The sequence below is a fragment of the Hemiscyllium ocellatum genome, chromosome 8 (genome assembly GCF_020745735.1).
Source record: "Hemiscyllium ocellatum isolate sHemOce1 chromosome 8, sHemOce1.pat.X.cur, whole genome shotgun sequence".
Taxonomy (NCBI): domain Eukaryota; kingdom Metazoa; phylum Chordata; class Chondrichthyes; order Orectolobiformes; family Hemiscylliidae; genus Hemiscyllium; species Hemiscyllium ocellatum.
In genome coordinates this window covers 73438252-73459608 of record NC_083408.1, presented here as the reverse complement: position 1 = coordinate 73459608, position 21357 = coordinate 73438252, and the positions used below count along the sequence as shown (strand labels likewise).

General features: G+C 39.1%; 1 protein-coding gene across 7 annotated transcripts in view; it reads left to right on the top strand.

The window, feature by feature from the left end:
* LOC132818313 (centrosomal protein of 170 kDa protein B-like) overlaps nucleotides 1–21357 on the top strand; it is a 95342-nt gene that overhangs the window by 36918 nt on the left and 37067 nt on the right. For 6 of the 7 annotated variants that reach the window (XM_060829196.1, XM_060829195.1, XM_060829197.1 and 3 more), the window contains exons 8-11: nucleotides 8834–9316; nucleotides 14470–15254; nucleotides 18327–18521; nucleotides 21159–21279. In XM_060829196.1, the coding sequence (XP_060685179.1) occupies nucleotides 8834–9316; nucleotides 14470–15254; nucleotides 18327–18521; nucleotides 21159–21279 (1584 nt within the window). The remainder of the gene's footprint in view (nucleotides 1–8833; nucleotides 9317–14469; nucleotides 15255–18326; nucleotides 18522–21158; nucleotides 21280–21357) is intronic. The other variant, XM_060829201.1, reaches the window with a different exon arrangement.

Below are 21357 nucleotides of genomic sequence, written 5' to 3'. Positions count from 1 at the left end.
TTTATTCTGGTGCAGCTGGTAGTGTGCTGGTATTGTCATTGGACTAGAAATCTAGAGCCCAGGCCAAACGTTCCATGGATATGGGTTCAAATCTCACCAAGGCAGATGGTGAAGTTTAAATCAATGACACCCTAGAATGTAAGGCTTGCCCAACATTGACCACATTGATAACTGCTGTTATTGCTGTAAAAACCACTTGGTTCACAGATGTCCTTCAGGGAAGGAGATACACTGGCCCTGTCTGGTCTGGTCTGGCCTACATGTGACACTAAATCCACAGCAATATGGTTGATTCTTAACTGCCGTCTGAAATGGCACTAGCAAACCACACGGTTAAAGTGGCAATAAGTGCTGGCCAGACTGTAAAGTTCACATACCATGAAGAAATGTTTTACAAAAGCTGCCTAACATAAATCCAATGGTATCGCGTATTATTGTCCATTAATAGTACACTAGTTGTCCCGGGCACTCAACAGTGATCTCTTGAAACTCATGTATTTTAGTCACAGGTCAAATGAATTTGAGATTTAAAAAAAAACACCTTCAGAAAACAAGCTAAATCCATCTGTCTCTAAGTTTGAAATTCAAATCCAAAAGTATACTATAGATTATGCATCTTTCATCACAGTATTGTTTGTTACCCCCTGTATTTTGGACAGTATACAGGAATAAATAGATACCCCCTTTTTCATGTATTATCTTAGCTCCTAAAGATGTCATTTCCCCTCACCTTCTCTCCTCTCCCCATGCCCATACATTAATGCTATACATTTAGTAGGTGAATTTGGAAACATACAGAAGCATATTTTTTCTTCAGTCACATAATGTTTTTTCAAGCAGAGGGTTGTGCATGAATGGAATGAGCTGCCAGAAGAAGTGGTGGAGGTTGGTAAAATTACAGCATTTAAAAGGCATCTGGATGGGTATATGAATAGGAAGAGTTTAGATGGATATGGACCATGTGCTAGCAAATGGGACTAGGTTAGGTTAGGATATCTTGTCGGCATGGACGAGTTATATTTCGGTGCTGTACGTTTCTATGACTCTATGGTTACAGTACAGAATGAGGCCATTTGGCCCATTGTTATCTGCCTTGGTCTCCAAATGAGCGGTTCACTTAATTCCAGACTGTTACTTTTCTCCCCCTTAATCTTGTATATTCTTCCTTTTCAGGTAACAGTCTAGTTTTCTTTTGCATGCTTTGGTTGAAACAGCTTCCATCATATTGTCAGGCCAAGCATTCCAGACATTAACCACTTCCTGCATGAAAAATGTTTTCTTCATTTTGCCCTTGTTTCTTTGAGCTCTTTAAACCTGTGCCTTGTTCTTAGTTCTTTCATGAATGGACGCCACGACTGAGAGGTGCCGGTGTTGGACTGGGATGGACAAAGTTAAAAATCGCACACCATGTTATAGTCCATCAGGTTATAAACCTGTTGGACTGTAACCTGATGTTGTGAGATTTTTAAGGTCCTGAATGGTCACAGATTTCCCCAAATCCACTTTGTCCAGGCCAGCCACCTCATGACTTTGACTACCTGTATCAAATTACCTCTAGGCCTTCTCTCCTCCAGAAAAACAGTCTGAACGTTTCCAAGCTACCTTCATAATTAAAGTTCCTCATTCTTGGAAGGGTTCACCTAAATCCTTTCAGCACACTCTCACATGCCTTGGCAAACGTTCTAAAGTTTGGAGCGATGCCCAGAACTGGATGCATTACTTGAGCTGACACAGCACTTGTCTTGTACCAGCACAGCATAACCTCCTTGCTCTTGAACTCTATGCCTGTATTAATAAAGCCTAGGATACTGCATGCAAAATTTTGAATGCTATAGCACCATCTCCTTGACTTTCCATTCTAAAGATTGCCCTTGAATAACATCCTTTTCAGTTAATGGGTAAACTTGTGTACATTAAACAGAGTTTGGCCATCACCCTCTGTACCTATATAAACATATGCAATGTTCAAATCTGGTAAACATTTCTACTTGAGATCAATTGTACAATGTATACTGAATACAAGATTTAGAAATTTAGTTAGATTTTGTTTAGTTTTTTTCGTATCTCCTCCTCCAAAGGAACTCGACCTGATAGCTGTGGATAATTAATATGGCAGCATTCATGGACTTAATCAATAGAGTGGTGTAACTGTCACTGTGACAAGCATAGCATTTAGTTTGTACATACCAAAAATAACTGAATGGAAATGAATGGCCAGATGTATTTTTGATGGTCAAAAGTTTTGGTGACCAGATACTTAGACAACATACTACTCAGCTTTCATTTGTGCCATTAAATCATTTGCATTCATCACATGAAAAATGCTTGTCCAAAGTACAGCAACTCTGGTAGCATTGAAATTAGTAGAAGAGTTGGATATAAGAACAGAAGTAGGTCATTCAGCCCCTCACGTCTGTTCCACCATTCAATAAGATCGTGATTGAACTGTGGCTTCACTCCAAATATCTGCCTTTAGCCCATATCCCTTAATCCCTTTACTTAATGAAAGGTTATATGCATCAGATTTAAAATTAGGGATTAATCTGGCATCAGCTGCCATTTATTGAAGAGAATTCCAAACCTCCATTATTCTTTGTGTGTAGAAGTGCTTCCTAATAAGTCTCTTGAATGGTCTGGCCCTAAAGTTTAGATCAGTCACCCTAGTTGTAGAATCTCCAACCAGTGGGAATAGTTTATCTTTATCTACCTTGTCTTTTCCTATTAATATCTTGATGATTCTCTTCAGATCATCCTTTAACGTTATAGATTTTTGAGAAAACAGACATAATTTGTGTATTCTCTCCTCATAACCTGACTCTTGAAATCCAGTTATCATTCTTGTAAATCTATATCTCCAAAATGTATATCCTTCCTGCAGTGTGGTGGTCAGATCTGCGCAGTACTCCAAGAGGGGTCGAATCAGGGTTTTGTACAGCTGCAGTATTACTTCTGCATCCTTGTACTCCAGTCTGTTAATAAGAGGCCAGCATCCCATTAGCCACATTCATTATTTTTTGCACCTATTCATGGCATTTTAACTATCTATGCCCTGACCTCTCTACAGTTTTGGACATATGGAGGAAAATGGAAAAGTGTAAGTTAGATGAGCTTCAGATTGGTTCCACAGGTCAGTGCAACATCAAGGGCCAGAGGGCCTGTACTATTCTATCTAATGTATTTAACTTCATACCATGTAGAAAGTATCCACATCTATCCTATTTCAGTTCAAAATAGATACCCTCACTCTTGCTCACATTGAACTCCATATGTTACAGTTCTGCCCATTCAGTTGATGTATCAATGTTCCTTTGCAATTTTATGCTATTGTCTGTACTGTCTACAATTCTGCATAACTTTGAGTCATCAGCAAATTTGGCTGTTTGACTTTCTATGCCAATTTTCAAGTTGTTAATAGTTGAGGCCTGAACACCGATCCTTGTGCGGCACCACCACTGCATCCTGCCAATTTGAGTATGTGCCCATTATCCCTATTTTCTGTCACCTACCACCCAATCAATTTCCAGGCCATTGTCAGTAATTTGCTTGCAATTCTGTGGGTTTTTCCATTAGTTAACGGTCTTTTATGTGGGACTTTCTCAAATGCTATCTGGAAACCCATTTATGCAATATCCATAAACATTCCCCTGTCAACCAGCTTAGTCACTTCTCCAAAGTTCCCTTAGGTTTGTCAGGCATGATTGATCTGCATGAATCCATCTGATTCTCCCTGATCAACTGAAGGTTTTTAAGGCACTCACTTACCCCATTCTTGATGTAGACACCAACGATTTCACCACCACAGACATTAGGCTAACTGGTTTGTAACTTCCTTGTTTTTCTCTTTTGCCCTTTTTTGAAAAGTAGAGTGACAATGTTCGGAGGGACAACTCATGAATGGAGGCAATTCTGAAAGATTATAGTTAGGGCATGTGCAATGTGCTCCCCTCCTTTAACATCCTTGGATCAAAACTGAGGCTGGAACATTATCCTAGATTATTTGTTCAATTTCAGAATAAAATGTTAACCCATAAATTCTGCTTCAGAGGTGACTGCCACCAATGAACAAAGTTCCTAGTTTTGCAAACTGTATGGAAGTTTAGATTTGATCTGGTTTCCAAAGCTGAAGATGATCTTCACAGATTTACTATGCAGAATTGTATAAATTTAAATGCACCACATTGAATTTCTTTGACCAATCATATGTAACAGCTTATCATGATCTCTACACAAGGCATCTCCTTCTCCTTTCCCTGCACCTCTCTCCATCCCTTCAATGTTGTCACCTTTTGGATTTTCCTATGGCCTAGGTGCTCAAAAATGAGAAAGTCTAGATTTAATTCTTCCAATGATAAACATTTTAATGCAGCTTAGTGGACTTTTACTCTAATCCATCAAAAATAATTTGACTTTATGGTGTGTATAGACATGCCATTCAAGGTAGACATTGCCTAATAGACAGTTTTTTAAAAAAAATCAGACTGCTTGGATGTGTTGTAACACCCCTCTATAGCCAGTATATCCTGATGAGAGGCATGAATCGGACCTCCTGTCCAAAGGCTGGGGAAGCTATCACTCTGCCATAAAACCTTACAGACAGTTTGTTGATTGTCTTTGTGGATCGAGTGGTCATTAAGCCCATTGAAATGCCTACTTATTGTTGTCAGTCAGTTCTTGCTAAACAATGAATTATGACTGTCATTTTAATGTTGAGCAAACACTTTGTCTTCCATATAGAAATCTAAAGTGCATGTAGTTAATTATATCATTTTGAGGGAGTTTAATGGATACACTTTATTATTCTTTATAATAAAAACTTTAGGTGTACAATCTATATTTTTTTTAATGGGAACACTGTTTTCAAACAAATGTACTGAAAATTAATTTTTGATTGGTTGATGAGGCTTGCAAAATAATTCCTGATGAAGGGTTTTTGCCCAAAACGTTGATTTTCCTGCTCCTAGAATGCTGCCTGACCTGCTGTGCTTTTCCAGCACCACACTCTCGACCTAATCTCTGTAGTACTAAATTTCACCTTGCAAAATAACCATTATAATTTCACTAATTTGTATAAAAACTTTTATAGGGTGTTTATTTCTGAGTATTTGTAAAATGTATGTTAAAAATGTTTTGTTTGGAGTGGTTGTGGTTTCCTGTTATTTGAGTGGGTTTAGAGCTCGAAGTTATTTGTGGGTTTTCTTTCAAGCAAAAGAGGCAGTAAGCCGAATATACTTTTCTTAGAAAACTGTTGCTTTTTTTTTTAGCCGTAATATGAAAAGAAAGTTATTTTCTATTTTAAATTATATTTAAAATCACTTTCATACTAATAATATCAAAAATATTTTAAGTTGCTAAAATATCATTTTGATACTTGACATTTGATATCCTAGTTACGTCTTCAATAGACCTATAACCAATTGGATGTACATGTGGAATTCCCTGAATTGGACAAGCATTTTAAATAGAATAATCCTACAAGAGTGGGGAATTTCAGAAACTTTAAGTGTCTTCTAAGTATTTTGAAAATAGCACAGTCGAGGATTGCTAATAATACTAATGTAGACATGAGTTAAAATTTGTTTTGCGTCGATTGGAAAATTTGCACCAAACACTGAGACAACTAATTGTTGTAATATTTGTATATGTCTCTTCAAAGATAAATTCTCTTGGTACACCTGAATGAATGTTCAGCACTACTATTGCTGATGATCTGATCATATGTAAAGTTGATGCTGTCTTTACAAGTTTTAGGCAGTGGATGGGAGGAAGAACTTGAATGTGATAATGATATGCAACTTGGGGACTTTGCATGTGGATGAGTGATTTTCAAATAAAATTGGATAGGCATTTGACTGAAATAAACAGAGGGCCACAGGGATAAGATGAGAGAGTGGTACTGATTGCATTGCTCTATAGAGAGATTGTCTCTTTGTGTCACAATCAAATCATGGACTCACTACCGTGTGGAAGCAGGCTATTTGGTCATCGAGTCCAAACCAACCTGCCAAAGACCGATCAACCAAGACCCACTCTTTACTCTATCCCTGTAACCCTGCATTTTCTATGGCTGATCCACCCAGCTTGCACGTCCCTGGACTTAATTTAGCATTACCGATTCTGGATCATGGGAGGAAACCAGAGCACCAAGAGGAATCTATGCAGACACTGGGAATGTGCAAACTCCACATAGACAGTCGTCCGAGGGTGGAATTGAACCCGGGTCCCTGCTATGAGACAGCAGTGCTAACTACAGGATTCTTCTGAAATTACACTCCTGTGCTATGCACACATCTAATCTTCATTTTATAAAAGGGGTATAGAAATACTACAAACATTAATCAGAAAACATGATACCAGATCTGAGGGGATATACTTCTCAGGGAAAGCCAAACAGGCAGGGCTATTTTCTCTTTGTTTATGGGATTGGACCAAAACTAAGGCTCATTTATCTAAGGCAGTCCCCAATAAATTCAATGGGAAATTGAAGATAAATTTAATTGAGGAATGGTTAGATTGTGGAGTAAGCCAACAACCAACCCAACCACCCTGTGGCTCAATACTTCAACTCCCCCTCCCACTCCACCAAGGACATGCAGGTCCTTGGACTCCTCCATCGCCAGACCATAGCAACACGATGGCTGGAGGAAAAGCGCCTCATCTTCCGCCTCGGAACCCTCCAACCACAAGGGATGAACTCAGATTTCTCCAGTTTCCTCATTTCCCCTTACCCCACCTTGTCTCAGTCCCAACCCTCGAACTCAGCACCGCCTTCCTGACCTCTCCGTCCCCACCCCCACTCCAGCCTATCACCCTCACCTTAACCTCCTTCCACCTATCGCATTTCCAAATCCCTCCCCCAAGTCCCTCCTCCCTACCTTTTATCGTAGCCTGCTTGGCACACCTTCCTCATTCCTGAAGAAGGGTTCATGCCCAAAACGTCGATTTTCCTGCTCCTTGGATGCTGCCTGACCTGCTGTGCTTTTCCAGCAACACATTTTCAACAAAAAGAAGCAAATGGTACAGCTGTATTTAAGCTAGACAGACACAAGAAAGAAAGCAGAAGGATATTTGATAGGGTTAGGTGAATCTGAGTTAGCAGGAGACTCATGTCAAACATAAGGGCTTGTGTGGACCAACTGGATTGACTTACCTGCTTTTGTGCTTGTATTCTGTAATTTTACTTGTAGTTCAGTTATAAGTAAAAGGAACGACCTGCAGTATGCGCTAGTAATGACCACGTTTGCTGTTACTTTTCCACTGAAACTGACAACTTTGGGACTGTGCACACATATAGAATAATTTTGGCACTAGAAAAGTTACTGTTGATGATTCCACAATTCTCCAGGGGGTGTGTTTTGAGACACCCTGGATGGCAATTAGAGAGAGATCTATGAATTGATGAGAGTTTCAACCCTTCTATTGTTAGTTTTGCTTTAAAAATTGTGAAAACGGGTCATTTTAATGAGATGTGACTGGTCCTTCAAAGGTATACTAAGTTCAGATCACTTGTGAACAACTCACTAACCCTGAAAAGCTAATTTTATATATGTGGAACATCAAATTTCGACATTATGATAATTTCAGATACTTTAAAAAAAACTTACATGTTAATTTATATTGATATTTTAATTTCTACTTTGTTTATTTTTCTCCCCCCACTGAAAATATAAATTAGAAGTGAAAGTTAAACTGCTTTAACTTCCTGGTGTCACTTCCTCTGGGAATAATTGCATGTGATCAGCCAGTTAAAAACAATCCAATGACAAACACGCCCTGTTGGGTACAAAGGTGAATGCTGAACATATCATACACATCACAGTGTGATAAACACAGTTGAGCTGACAATGTAATCATCAATAATTTTCCTTTTAAATGAGCCCTGATTCCAATAAATGAAACAAATGTTAAATATAACCTATGCAGATCACTACACTAATTGACATTGCATCTCAGTTCATTTCATAGCCATTGGACATGCTTAATGTCCAACTCTCTGTTGCTCTTGGAGTTTTTGAGTCAGATCCCATGTTTTTTGTAAGCTTAGGACTTGATTGTTCTGGTGCTCTTTAGGTTGACCTCTTATCCTCAACCCTATGTAAACCTCAATTCCCCAAACCTCTCTACTTACCACTTCCTCTTCCTGTGACCAAGTTTTTAGTGCCTCAGCTAATAACTGTTTTGGTTCAACAAGCTCTCTTTGATGCCCCTGCAAAGCACTTTGACATAATTAATGCAGAAGGCATAGTACTTGAATGACATGTAAAAACAGAAAATGCTGGTTAAACGTAACAGATCTGACAGCATCTATGGAGAGACAAACAATGGGGTCATCTTTTAGAAGTTTGTACACCAACAACAGTAGTATTAGTAAGTAGTATCAGAGGGATTAGAGGAGTAAAGTCCAGAAAGTAGGTCCCATACACAGGGTGAGAGATAGGCAGCATTTAAAAATCAATGCTGCCTAGGGGCCTCTCAGTTTCAGGGGCGTGGGTTTGATCCCATCAACACAGGCGACCGTCTGTGTGGAGTTTGCACATTGTGCATTCTCTTGTCTGCTTGGGTTTCCTCCTCCAGTCCAAAGATGAGCAAGTTAGGTGGATTGGTCAGGCTAAATTGCCCATAGTGTCTGGGGATGTGTAGGCTAGTTGGGCTAACCATGGGAAATACAGAGTTACAAGGATAGGGTAGGTGGGTGAGTCTGGGTGGGATGCTCTTTGGAGGGTCAATGTGATTCGATAGGCTGAATGGCCTGCTTCCACACTGTAGAGATTTTATGATCAATGGAAATCTTTGCTATGTGAGAAATTAATTGATATTTATTTATTCTGTTCTGTAGATAACTCCAAGGATGTGCCAAAAAATGACCAGGAAATCAATGGGAACATTTCAGATTATAAAGACTTTGGAGAAAAATCTGTTTATTCGTTTCGAAGAGAGCCCAGCTACTTTGAAATTCCAACAAAAGAATTTCAACAGCCATCCAAGTCTCCGGACTGTGAGGTTCATGAAATTCCAACAAAGGATACGGACACAATCCAGTCCCCACGAGTTCAAAGTCATGCTTCTTTCACAATTGAATTTGATGACTGTACCCCAGGCAAAATGAAAATAAAGGATCATGTGACCAAATTTCCATCGAGGCAAAGAAAGTTACAACAGGTAGAGAAAGTACCTGTGCAAGGGGATGTACTGTCAGCAGAGAATAAAGTAGTTGACTGGTTGGTTCAGAATGATCCAAGCCTCATGCTGAAAAGACACGCTCAAAGGGATGAATACAGCACCAAGAGTGATCATCAGATTCACATAAAGACTTTAAAAGGTATTTTATATCTTTTCTCATATTGATTCTCATAAGAATTTGAAATACATCTTTGCATTCAAAACAACATCTTTGCATACAAAAAGGATGTTTGTTTTCAGGTATCTTAATCAGAGATGCCATTTACATACCTCTGAAGCAGGTGTGACCTAAATCCGGTCTCCTGGCTTAGAGAACTACCACTGCGCTATAAGAGCCCTAGGTTTTTGTTTTTAAGATGATTCATACTTTTTAAAAATCTAAACGTTACCATACTGTTGCTTTGAATGTAGATATTCTCCCAGTTCTCCGCTGTAACTTTAGCAGAGAATTGACAGAATTCTCTGAGATATTGTGGTTGTTTGCATAGTTTGTGCAGATTTTTATTCTTACAAAATTTCCATTGAATGTTCTGGAGAATCGCTAGAAATTTGACCTGTGAGTTATATTGAGGTAATTTTGTTGATTTATGGGGAAACCTGCTACACCTTTTTCTTTCAATGTTACCCAGTAGTGTTGAATTTGTTTGCCAAAGCTTAATTTGTCAGGGATGCTTAGCTGCTGTTACTAATTACACATTTGCAAAGAACGTGGCTCAAGAAGGAAACATATTGTTGAAACAAAAACAGAAATTGCTTGAAAAACTCAGCAGATCTGTGGAGAGAAGGCAAAATTAAATGTTTCAGGTCCAATGACCCTTCTTCAGAACACACATTCATGACGTTTCAAAGCAGAGAATGTGCAAAATTTACACTCTGTAAAGTTAAATAGAAGTAAATTGTAACAGCTACAGTTGAAGCTAAGTAAATATGTATTCTTGGGTCATATCATTGTGACATGTAAGTGCAGGTGATTAATAACTTAGGGATTTGAATCTTCAGTGCTTTTAATACAATTTGTAGTTTTTCTTGATGTGTAATTAATTGTTAGACATTTACAACTGAAGCTAATCACCGAATATGAATAACATAAGAAGCAATATTATGTCAACTTGACTTTAAGTTCCCAGAAACCCTTACTCCATTTTTAACAAGCTACTTTTGAAGTCTGTTTACTTACTGCAGCTGAATTGCACATTCTCACCAAAGGCAACTCAGTGGGTTCACTGCTTTTCATTGACCAGGTTCACCACAGATGTCTGAGAAATAAGGCACTCTCATAAGAAGAGCTGTTTCAAACCACAACTTTTCTGTAAATGATGTTCTGCTTCAGCCAATTAGGTCAGATAATGTTGAATTAATGAGTTGAAAAGCTATATCTGTCCGTCTCTATTGATTGTCACCTCGGCAACAGTGCAGTGGCTAATGACTAATTGGGTATAAGGATGTAAGTGTTAATTAGGTTTAACTATCTGTGTGCAGTTTATCAAAGTCAGGTCAGAATTAATTTGGTCTCTTTTTAAATTGCTACCACACAAGGTGTAGATTTCTGTTTGGGTTGCAAGCTGTGCTGCACCATACTAGTTTTGACAGGATGGAATTATGCTCATGTTCTGTGCAAGATCATGTGCATAAGCTCAAACCTCATAACTCAGAACAAGTAAACAAAATCAATCCATCTGAACTTTTTCCAGGAAAACAAAGGGGGAGGGGGAAGGTGCAAATGCCACGACAATTAGACATTCTGCAACAGACTCACTTACTTTTTCATTAACTTCATTTGGCTTTCTGTCATTGCAGTCTTCAGTGACATAGCTTACTGTACTAAAGTAGAATGCACTTGTATGACTTCAGTTGACTGCTGGTCTTGTGTAACGGGGCAGATCAATCGACAACTTAATTTGATCAACTCGATCTACTCACTACCCTGAAGTTCAAGTAAAAATGATGGCAAGTTGAATTAGAAATTTGATTCATGGTCTATGGTGCCTGAAGCTTTCTCCATAAAGTCATGATCAACCCTGATCAGGAATAACACAGACGCGGGTCTCTCAGGGGCAGGAATGGTTGCTGGATGTTCCAGGGTTTAGAGCATTTAAAAAGAATAGGGAGGGGGGGAAAAAAGAGGAGGGGGTGTAGCACTACTAATCAGAGAGGGTATCACAGCTACAGAAGCTTCCATTGTCGAGGAAGATCTGCCCACCGAGTCAGTTTGGGTGGAAATTAGGAACAGCAAGGGAGCAGTCACCTCTTTAGGGGTTTACTACAGGCCCCCCAGTAGCAGCAGGGAGATGGAAGAAAGCATAGGTTGGCAGATTTTGGAAAAGTGTGGACGTAGTAGGGTTGTTGTAATGGGTGACTTTAATTTTCCCAATATTGATTGGAACCTCCTTCAAGCAGGAGCTGTTTTTGTAAGGTGTGTTCAGGAGGGTTTACTAATTCAGTACATTGACAGGCCGACGAGGGAAAAGGCCATTCTAGACTTGGTGCTCAGAAACGAGCCGAGGATCTTGTGGTGGGAGAGCATTTTGGTGATAGTGACCACAACTGCCTCACATTCTACATAGCTATGGAGAAGGAGAGGATTAGGCAAATTGGGAGGATATTTAATTGGGGAAGAGGAAACTATGATGCGATTAGACATGAGTTAGGAAGCATGGATTGGGAGCAATTGTTCCATGGTAAAGGCATTATAGACATGTGGAGACTGTTTAAGAAACAGTTGTTGCAAGTGATGAATAAATATGTCCCTCTGAGACAGGCAAGAAGTAGTAAGATAAAGGAACCTTGGATGACGAGAGCGGTGGAGGTTCTCGTCAAAAGGAAAAAGGTAGCTTACATAAGATGGAGGAAGCTAGGATCAAGCTCCGCTCTAGAGGATTACAGGCAGGCGAGGAAGGAGCTCAAAAATGGTCTGAGGAGAGCCAGGAGGGGGCACGAGAAAGGCTTGGCAGAACGGATTGGGGAGAACACAAAGGCATTTTACACTTATGTGAGGAATAAGAGAATGGTCAAAGAAAGAGTAGGGCCGATCAGGGATAGCATAGGGAATTTGTGTGTGGAGTCTGAGGAGGTAGGGGAAGCCCTAAATGAGTTTTTTGCTTCTGTCCTTACGAAAGAAATGAACTTTGTAGTGAATAAAATCTTTGAAGAGCAGGTGTGCATGCTGAAATGGATAGAGATAGAGGAAGCTGATGTGCTGAAAATTTTGTCAAACATTGAGATTGACAAGTCACCAGGCCCTGACCAGATTTGTCCTTGGCTGCTTTGGGAAACGAGAAATGCAATTGCTTCACCACTTGCGAAGATCTTTTCATCCTCGCTCTCCACTGGAGTCGTACCTGAGGACTGGAGAGAGGCAAATGTAATTCCTCTCTCCAAGAAAGGAAATAGGGAAATCCCTGGCAATTATAGACCAGTAAGTCTCACGTCTGTTGTCTGCAAAGTGTGAGAAAGGGTTCTGAGGGATAGGATTTATGACCATCTGGAAGAGCATGGCTTGATTAAATGCAGTCAACACGGCTTTGTGAGGGGCAGGTCATGCCTCACAAACCTTATCGAGTTCTTTGAGGATGTAACTAGAAAAGGTGATGAGGGTCGAGCTGTGGATATGGTGTATATGGACTTCAGCAAGGCATTTGATAAGGTTCCCCATGGTAGGTTCATTCAGAAGGTCAGGAAGAATGGGATTCAGGGGAACATAGCTGTCTGGATACAGATTTGGCTGGTCAACAGAAGACAGTGAGTGGTAGTAGAAGGAAAATATTCTGCCTGGAAGTCTGTGGTGAGTGGTGTTCCACAGGGCTCTGTCCTTGGGCCTCTATTGTTTGTAATTTTTATTAATGACTTGGATGAGGGGATTGAAGGATGGGTCAGCAAGTTTGCAGATGACACAAAGGTTGGAGGTGTTGTTGACAGTTTGGAGGGCTGTTGCAGGCTGCAGTGGGATATTGACAAGATGCAGAGATGCGCTGAGAGGTGGCAGATGGAGTTCAACCTGAATAAATACGAGGTGATGCATTTTGGAAGGTCGCATTTGAAAGCTGAGTACAGGTTTAAGGTTGGGTTCTTGGCAGTGTGGAGGAACAGAGGGATCTTGGGGAGCAGGTACATTGATCCCTTAAAATGGCCACCCAAGTAGACAGAATTATTAAGAAAGCATATGGTGTTTTGGCTTTCATTAACAGGGGTATTGAGTTGAAGAGTCGTGAGATCTTGTTGCAGCTCTACAAAACTTTGGTTAGACCGCATTTGGAATACTGTGTCCAGTTCTGGTCGCCCTATGAGAAGAAAGATGTGGATGCTTTGGAGAGTGTTCAGAGGAGGTTTACCAGGATGCTGCCTGGACTGGAGGGTTGACTGAGCTCGGACTTTTTTCATTGGAGAAAAGGAGGAGAAGAGGGGACCTAATTGAGGTATACAAGATAATGAGAGGCATAGACAGAGTCGATAGCCAGAGACTATTTCCCAGGGCAGAAATGACTAACACGAGGGGTCATAGTTTTAAGCTGGTTGGAGGAAAGTATAGAGGGGATGTCAGAGGTGGGTTCTTTACACAGAGTTGTGAGAGCATGGAATGCGTTGCCAGCAGCAGTTGTGGATGCAGGGGACATTTAAGAGACTCCTGGACATGCTATGGTCACAGAAATTTGAGGGTGCATATGTAAGGATCAGTGGTCGGCACAACATCATGGGCTGAAGGGCCTGTTCTGTGCTGGACTGTTCTATGTTCTAAACTCCTACTTGAAGACATGAGCAGTTTTGTGTATGTTATGAGGGGATTTGCAAAACTTCTTAAAAAGTCACCAGAACTCCAACCTGAAGTGTTTAAACGAGCAATACAGAGTATAAAATTCAATGAGCTTTTGTACTGGTTAATTTTGTCCTTGCCAGATTCTGGTGCTTTCAGGGCAGAAATCATGTGGAAGCTCCATGTCTATTTTGTAAGGAATGAAGAGAAGAGTAATTCATTGTAAAGGCAGCATTCACAAAAGTGGTAGCAATATTCTTTCAAAGGTTAGTTTCTCATCAACATACCAATTTATGTAACCTTTTCATCTTTGGGTTTTCATCTACAGTAAGGTAAACGTGTATGTGGGATTGGCCTTTTTTTTGCTGTCATATATTTCTGCAAGTCATTTTTGTAACTTATGGTTTACCTTTATATCTGATAAAATATCTTGAATACTTTGATTTATTATGATCTGAGAATCTCCCTTCTGTCATGACAATATTTGAATCTATTAAAACAGCTTTTTATCAACTAGAAGAAAACTTTTTCTGTATCATTATTAGGTTGTAGACATGAAGATGGTACACAGAGTGATTCAGAAGATCAAGTTGCATCTAAGCAGCAGAAAGAAAAGGACTCTCCTCTAGAATCACAGCCAGAGCAATTCCAAATTTACAGCAAAGAAACCTCTAAGCTATGTCAGCTCCAGCATGAGGGGCAAGAAATGCCAGTTGGTCAACAAGCTTTTGTTATTGAATTCTTTGATGATAATCCTCGCAAACGTAGAGCACATTCTTTCACTCAAAATGCAAATGCCATGCAGACTGATTCTTATATTGCTCTTCGCGCTAAACTAGAAAAACGCAAAGGTACTTCTGCATGTGAAAAAGGGTCAGTACAACAGGCCCAATCTCTGGTCCAATCGACCAAGACTACTGCTAGTCCAGCAACTCCCCAGAGGTCTAATTCACTAAAGAGAGAAAAGACAGAAGAGCGATTAAGTACCTCTGCGACTTCGAGCTCCAAAGGTTTACTTCGAAGTTTTGGGAGTGTGGGCCGAAAGAGTAAGCTTAGCCAAGAGTTTGCTGCAGAGCTGTTGAAAGAAACTACAAAAGGTTTTACAGTTGTAGACAAATCTGCAGACTGTATCCCTGTGACAATTGCACAAGTGACAGTGGCACCCGCTATACCAGCGACACCACTACCACAAGTTTCATCATCGACAACTTCAACAAAACCAGCCTCCAAACAGGGTGACCAAGATAGTCTGAGTGATACAGGTACATACACCATTGAAACAGAAACGCAGGACAAAGAGGTGGAAGAAGCTCGTAAAATGATAGACCAGGTAAGGAATGTAAATTCCTTTTAACATGTTGCTTAAAGAAAATTTGTGATTTAATGTAATATTCCAGTTTGAAACACGTTATAGTATCCTTTTGTCAATGTAATGACGTTAGTCATGGTTATCCCACTTTATGCTTTGGAATTACAAGTGAAAGCATTTATATATGAGAATTTGTCATGAATTCTGATGTTTTGAAGCTTGATGTTTCACTTTTGTGACATGATCAATGAGGAATATTACCTAGTCTATTTTTTGCATGGTGCTGCTGTCTGAGCAATCCCATCAACAGTCATTGTGCTGGTGTTCAGTTAGTTCACTTGGCTGGATAGCTAGTTTGTAATACAGGGTGACACTAACAGCATGGGTTCAATTCTGGTACTGGCTGAAGTCATCATCTCAATTGTACCCTTCAGATGAAGCGTGGTGACCTTGGGTTAAATGCACCACCAGTGATCACTGTGTAATGACAGAGCAGCTCTACTGTCCTCTGAGATTATGGTGACTTTACATTATTCCTATTCAGGAAGTGCATTTAGATTGTTGCAAACTGAAGGGGACTGGTTAACATTTACAAATAACTTTAATTTTTTTGCTTGTTTGCTGAATATGAACAGTGGTAGAAATATCAGAACTATTGTTTCTGCTCAGTTCCTGGTGGGCTGCGTTCTTGAACTGCTGCAGTCCTCATGGTAATGGTGCTCCCACAATGATTAAATAGGGAAAGCGGCGTTTTCTCTGAGCAGTAATAAATTAGATGTTATATATATCCACTTTAGCATGGCATGCCTCTTGGGTAACAAGTGATATCTTCCCCTGCTAACCCTGTTTTCCAAATTTGGCGGCAGAGGCTGTCAAATCCTGTTGAAATGCTGCTGCATGTCAAGAGCAGGGCTATGACTAGGTAATGAGCTGTGAGTTGTTCTGGCAGATTCATCAAATAGCTTATTTATCGGTAGCTGGTGACTAGCATTTACTTTTCATTTGGAATTGGTCTAAACCAAGATGGATTGAAATGAAAGGATATCTTTTACTTTCTCTGCCTTTCTCTTTTGTGTTGTCCTGTGCTCTATGTCATCTTCAAAAAAAAGGTCAAATAACTTTCCAAACCTGTCTCTAATCATGCTATATAATGAGCTGCTAGTTTTTTAAACAAATTTTTCCTACCTTCCCTTTCTCCTTCCCACAGGAGAAGTCATGTGAGCATTGTTCAGAAAACTGGAATGACTAAGATCAGAAAGTTGAGATTGTAGGTTTCTGCTCCAGCCCTCCTGTTTCATAATGCAGCAGTTCAACAGTCAACATACTGACACTGTGGACCGACTCATGCAGTTTTTAGTAACACAAAACTTTCGGGAGGGAAAAAAACTTTTGTTCTGCCGACAATTGCATGTGGCAGTAAGGCTCAAAGGATTCTGAAAGTTATAGGATTTATTGACTATACCTATTTATACAGTTATAGATGAGTAACATTGTGAAACTAAATTAACCTATCCACTGCCATGGTTCTTGCTGTTTGTTCTTTACCAATACTCCAATTCCTTCACTGGCAGTTGATTTCAGAATTTTCTAAATTGGAGAACTGCAAGAGATGTGAATTAACTTTTTAAAAATTCTAATAGAAATGTAATTTCTTAAATAATTGGATGATAAAAACTGAATCACCCTATGCACACAAATGGTTAATTAGAACAGTAGGTATAACTATCAACAAGGCAGCAATGTGAGGCGTGTCTTCATCAGCACAGCTAACCAATGCCTATCTGTCCTATTTGCTGGCTGAGGTTTGCTCTTGTTTTCTGCTGTGGAATGCATACCCATTGTTTTAATTAACTTCATACTATCCTTCCACACAGAACATTGTTTGGAAAAGAAAGATAATTAATAAAACACACAGCAAATGCATCAACCAGGCAGTATTAGCAGATTGGTGATGTATAAACAAGCAAGAATAAGGGAAATGATTTCTATGTTCGGTCACATCTCACTAACTCTATAGCCTAGCTGAAAATTTATTCCATTTATACAGTAACAATAATCTAAACTGTATACATAATTGATATAATGATATTGTAGGTCACTTGTAACAAAGAGGCAGTAGCCTAGAGGTATTATTGTTGAATGGTTAATCCAGAGACCTACATAATGTTCTGGGGTTCAGGGTTTGAATCCACACACAACAGATGGTGGAATTTGAATTCAATACAAATCTGGAATTAATATTTCACTGAATCTGGAATTAACTAATGATGACCATGGATCCATTGTCAATTATTGGAAAATCCATCTGGTTTACTCGTGAACTTTGGGGTGGACAACTGCCATGCATATCTGGTCTAGCTTACATATGACTGCAGTGTAGTTGACTCTTATTTGCCTTCTGGGCAGTTAGGGATGAGCAATAATGAGCTGGCTTAGCCAGTAACACTCTGATCCTGTGAATGAATAAAAATGAAATTTTGTAAATAAATGCCTTATGTTGTTATGGGCTAGGTGATGCCATTGTTTTATGTTCTTAATGTTACTGTGCTGTAATTCTGCATTATGAAAACTGGGTAGTGAAGTCTGGGACTACAATAACTTTTTAAGCCAAAATTAGTATTGCAAAGTCTTCCATAAGTAGAGGGATGGCAAATGCAATTCTGAGATTTTATGGATGGATTGATATTGGGTAGAAAGATGATGAAATAAAATCAGAAGATTGTTGAAAATGTTATGATTGAAATCATTGATTTTGTCGATGTTTTGAGATACTTTAAACTTAGAGCTATGTATTCAGATTCTGAAAAATACTGGGAGTGAGACTGGATGAGTATTTTGTAATCTTTTCAAATCCAAACAGTTGGATCTGACCAGCAATATTTCAGTTTAAGCATTGGGTATATTTTCATTACAAAAACTAGAAGTAGGAATTCAGAATGTTGTACAAACTTATTAAAATGTATTATATTCCTAAGAGAATACAATACTCTATATATTCTTACTGATCACTTTATCTCAGTCTACAGAGTTATCATTTTGCTTGCTTGAAATGCTCAGTGGCTTACTAAATCTTTCTTAAAAATTTCTAACCAGGTATTTGGTGTTTTTGAATCGCCGGACTTTTCTCGGATTAGCACTGAAATTTATAGACCTGTAATAAATGATGAAAGCTATCCTGCTATAAAGAATGAACATATTGTGTGCAACCAGAACACTAATACTTACCAGCAAGCTACTTCATTACAAGCATATCCTACAACCATTAGTGGCTCAGATACAGTGACACAGGTAATGGATAATAACATTACTAATAATTCATTTCTGGATATGTAGCCATTCGACTAATGACTACCATGTAACAATTGAATACGGAGACATAAAAGATTTCAGAGCTAATGCATCAATAATGCTGTAAATATTTGATGTATAATACACTTGTCGTCATTACAAGAAAGCCAGACTATGTTGCCTTTATAACAAGGTGTTATGCCTGGCAATTGAACTCTCGAGTATTTACTCCTTAATTATGATCATCAAAACAGATCAACAAGACATTATCAGATTTGTTGTTTTAGGATCCATTGCAAACTTGCCATTCATTTGCTTATAAAATAACAGCAGCCCACTGATGGAAACCTTTAATGTAGGAAAGCACGTAGAGACACTTCATAAAAAGTGCATTTATAAAGTAAATAAAAGCTCAGATGGCTTTTAAGGGCATTTTTGGAGGAAGGCCAGCAATGTTTAGAGAGGGAATTCCAGAGCCTAGGGCCTACACAGCCTTTAGTAGTGGGAGAAAACTAAAGGAGAAATGCACAGGGACAGGGTATGTTTCTGGGAGAAAAGAAAATAATGTAGATTATTGAAGAGCAGTGATAAGTAAGCATGAGTTGCTATGGGATAATATATGGAAGCAGAGCTTAGGATGGTACAGTAATATAGAGTCTATGTGGAGAGAGGTTGTCCATGACAGCATTGGAATAATCACATCTAGAGATGAACAGAGAGTGGATGAATGTTTCAGCAAGATACGGACTGAGGTAACACAGCCAGTGATGATCTAACAGAGGTGGAGTAGGTGACATTTGCAATGGAGAAGACATGGAACCTCATAACTATCTACAAGACAATGCAATTGCAGGCAGTCATGTCCACAGAAGTAAATCTATTTAAAGTTAAAAGTAGTGGGGTAAATAGGGGTGTGGTCACTGGACAAATGCCTCAGAGAAACACGCTATTGCTGTGGGACATCGATTTGAATTCACCATGGCAGATGGTGAAATTTGAATTGGCTCAGTAAACCTGGAATTTAAAAAAAAAACTGGTTCAACTGCTGTCAATTGTCATCAAAAATAATCTCGTTCACTAATGTCGTAAAGAGAAGGAAATAGTTTATGAATCGTACCTGGTCTGGCCTCCTTATGTCTACAGTCATGCAGTTATGTGAGTAACTGTTAACTGTCCTCTGAAGTAACTCAAGCAAGTCAATCGGTTTGAAGGGAGTTAGGGATAATTAATAAATAGTATCGTTGCACACAATGCTCACATCCCATCAAAGAATAAAGAAAAAGAAAATGTTGGTGTAAAATTGAATTTATCCATGTTCTATTCCCATTTGGATGCATGCACACTACCTTGGGCGGTGCCAAATTCCCCTCTGTAGGTCTGCTGTCACCTTCTCTTTGTGTGCAGCCTGACCTCCTGCTTCCTCCCTATGTCCTTCCAGGCTAGCTTATTTCTCCCTCTTCTTGACATGCCTTATTCATCTCTGCTCTTCTCCCATTTCCCCTCTCCCTCAAACCTTTTCTCAGCTCATTCACTTTGCTGTCCCCTTTCCTTCTCCTTGTCTGCCTTCTCACCGTGCACCACCACCTCCAAAACAATCACTTTTCTTTGTCTTCTGGAGTTCAATTTCTTACATTTTAAATTTCTCTTATCTTCTAATACTGTATTTCTGAGATTATTTTACATCTAATAGGTAGTCAGCGCTAAACCTCATCATCATCATCTCATGTTTGACTTTCTTTAGCATATTGAATGGTTTCTGTCATATCCCTCCCTCAATCAGTGCTCATTACTTGAAATGTGATCTACCCACTCTCCTATGACCTGACCCTAAAGCACTGACTGTCATTTTTTGTAACTTATTGTTTCAGAGTGCAGACTTCTCATTCTTACAGGCACTTACTCACTCACCCCATGCTACCTCCAGTGTTTGTGCCTTTTCTGTACTCATGCCTAATGTCTCTTGTTTGTGCCAATTAACCTGCATCAATTGCATTTGCCACTCGATGACATGGACACGTGCAGTTCATGCAAATCTCTGTCTAGTGCCTGTGTATCAGTTTGAAAAGTCTATAAAGTTGTACCTAAAAATGTTTGTGCAGTTTATGGCAGTTTTTAAATATATATATATATTTATTTATATGTGTTATTTTTGAGAAAAAAACTTTTCACCTACAACATAGTTTTTGTACTTTTGCATGCTTCCTTATGACATCTGATTCATTTGTATTATAAATTGAAAGGTTTGTATAGTTGCATTTTATTAAATATTTGGCATAAGTACTAGCTAACTTCAAGTTTTAATTTTTGTGCATGGAGGAGTATGATCAGAAACGTATGTGTATGTGTTTGTGTTTCACACTTCCCTGAAGTCCTAATTGTTAATGCTAATTTCTATTTGCTTTGCACTGTTTTGTTTTCACATTGTAGAATATGCTAAGTATCAGGAACTTTCTAAGATATTGCCAAATTGATGATTGCCATGAACTTTGGTGATACTTTTCTATTATTCCATTTCAAGAAATTCTTAATCCTGTATGAATGAGAATTTGATGTAATCACAAATCCCTTTTCTCATGCAAAGTTCGACATGGTAAACTTTAAATAAATATATTATTTTCTCTTGATACAAACATCCAGATGCGTCCAGTTGGTCCTATATCCCAAGGGACACAAAAGTGGGTCTCTAGATGGGCAAGTCTTGCTGATGGCTATAATGGTACTGCGCCAGTTAGCGCATTGCATGACCTTCAACAAGGAAGTGAGTATTAAATTTGGTGCAAAAGTGTTTGTGATAAAAGTTGTAAAGTAAAATATTGCCTTGTTCTTCTGACAATCC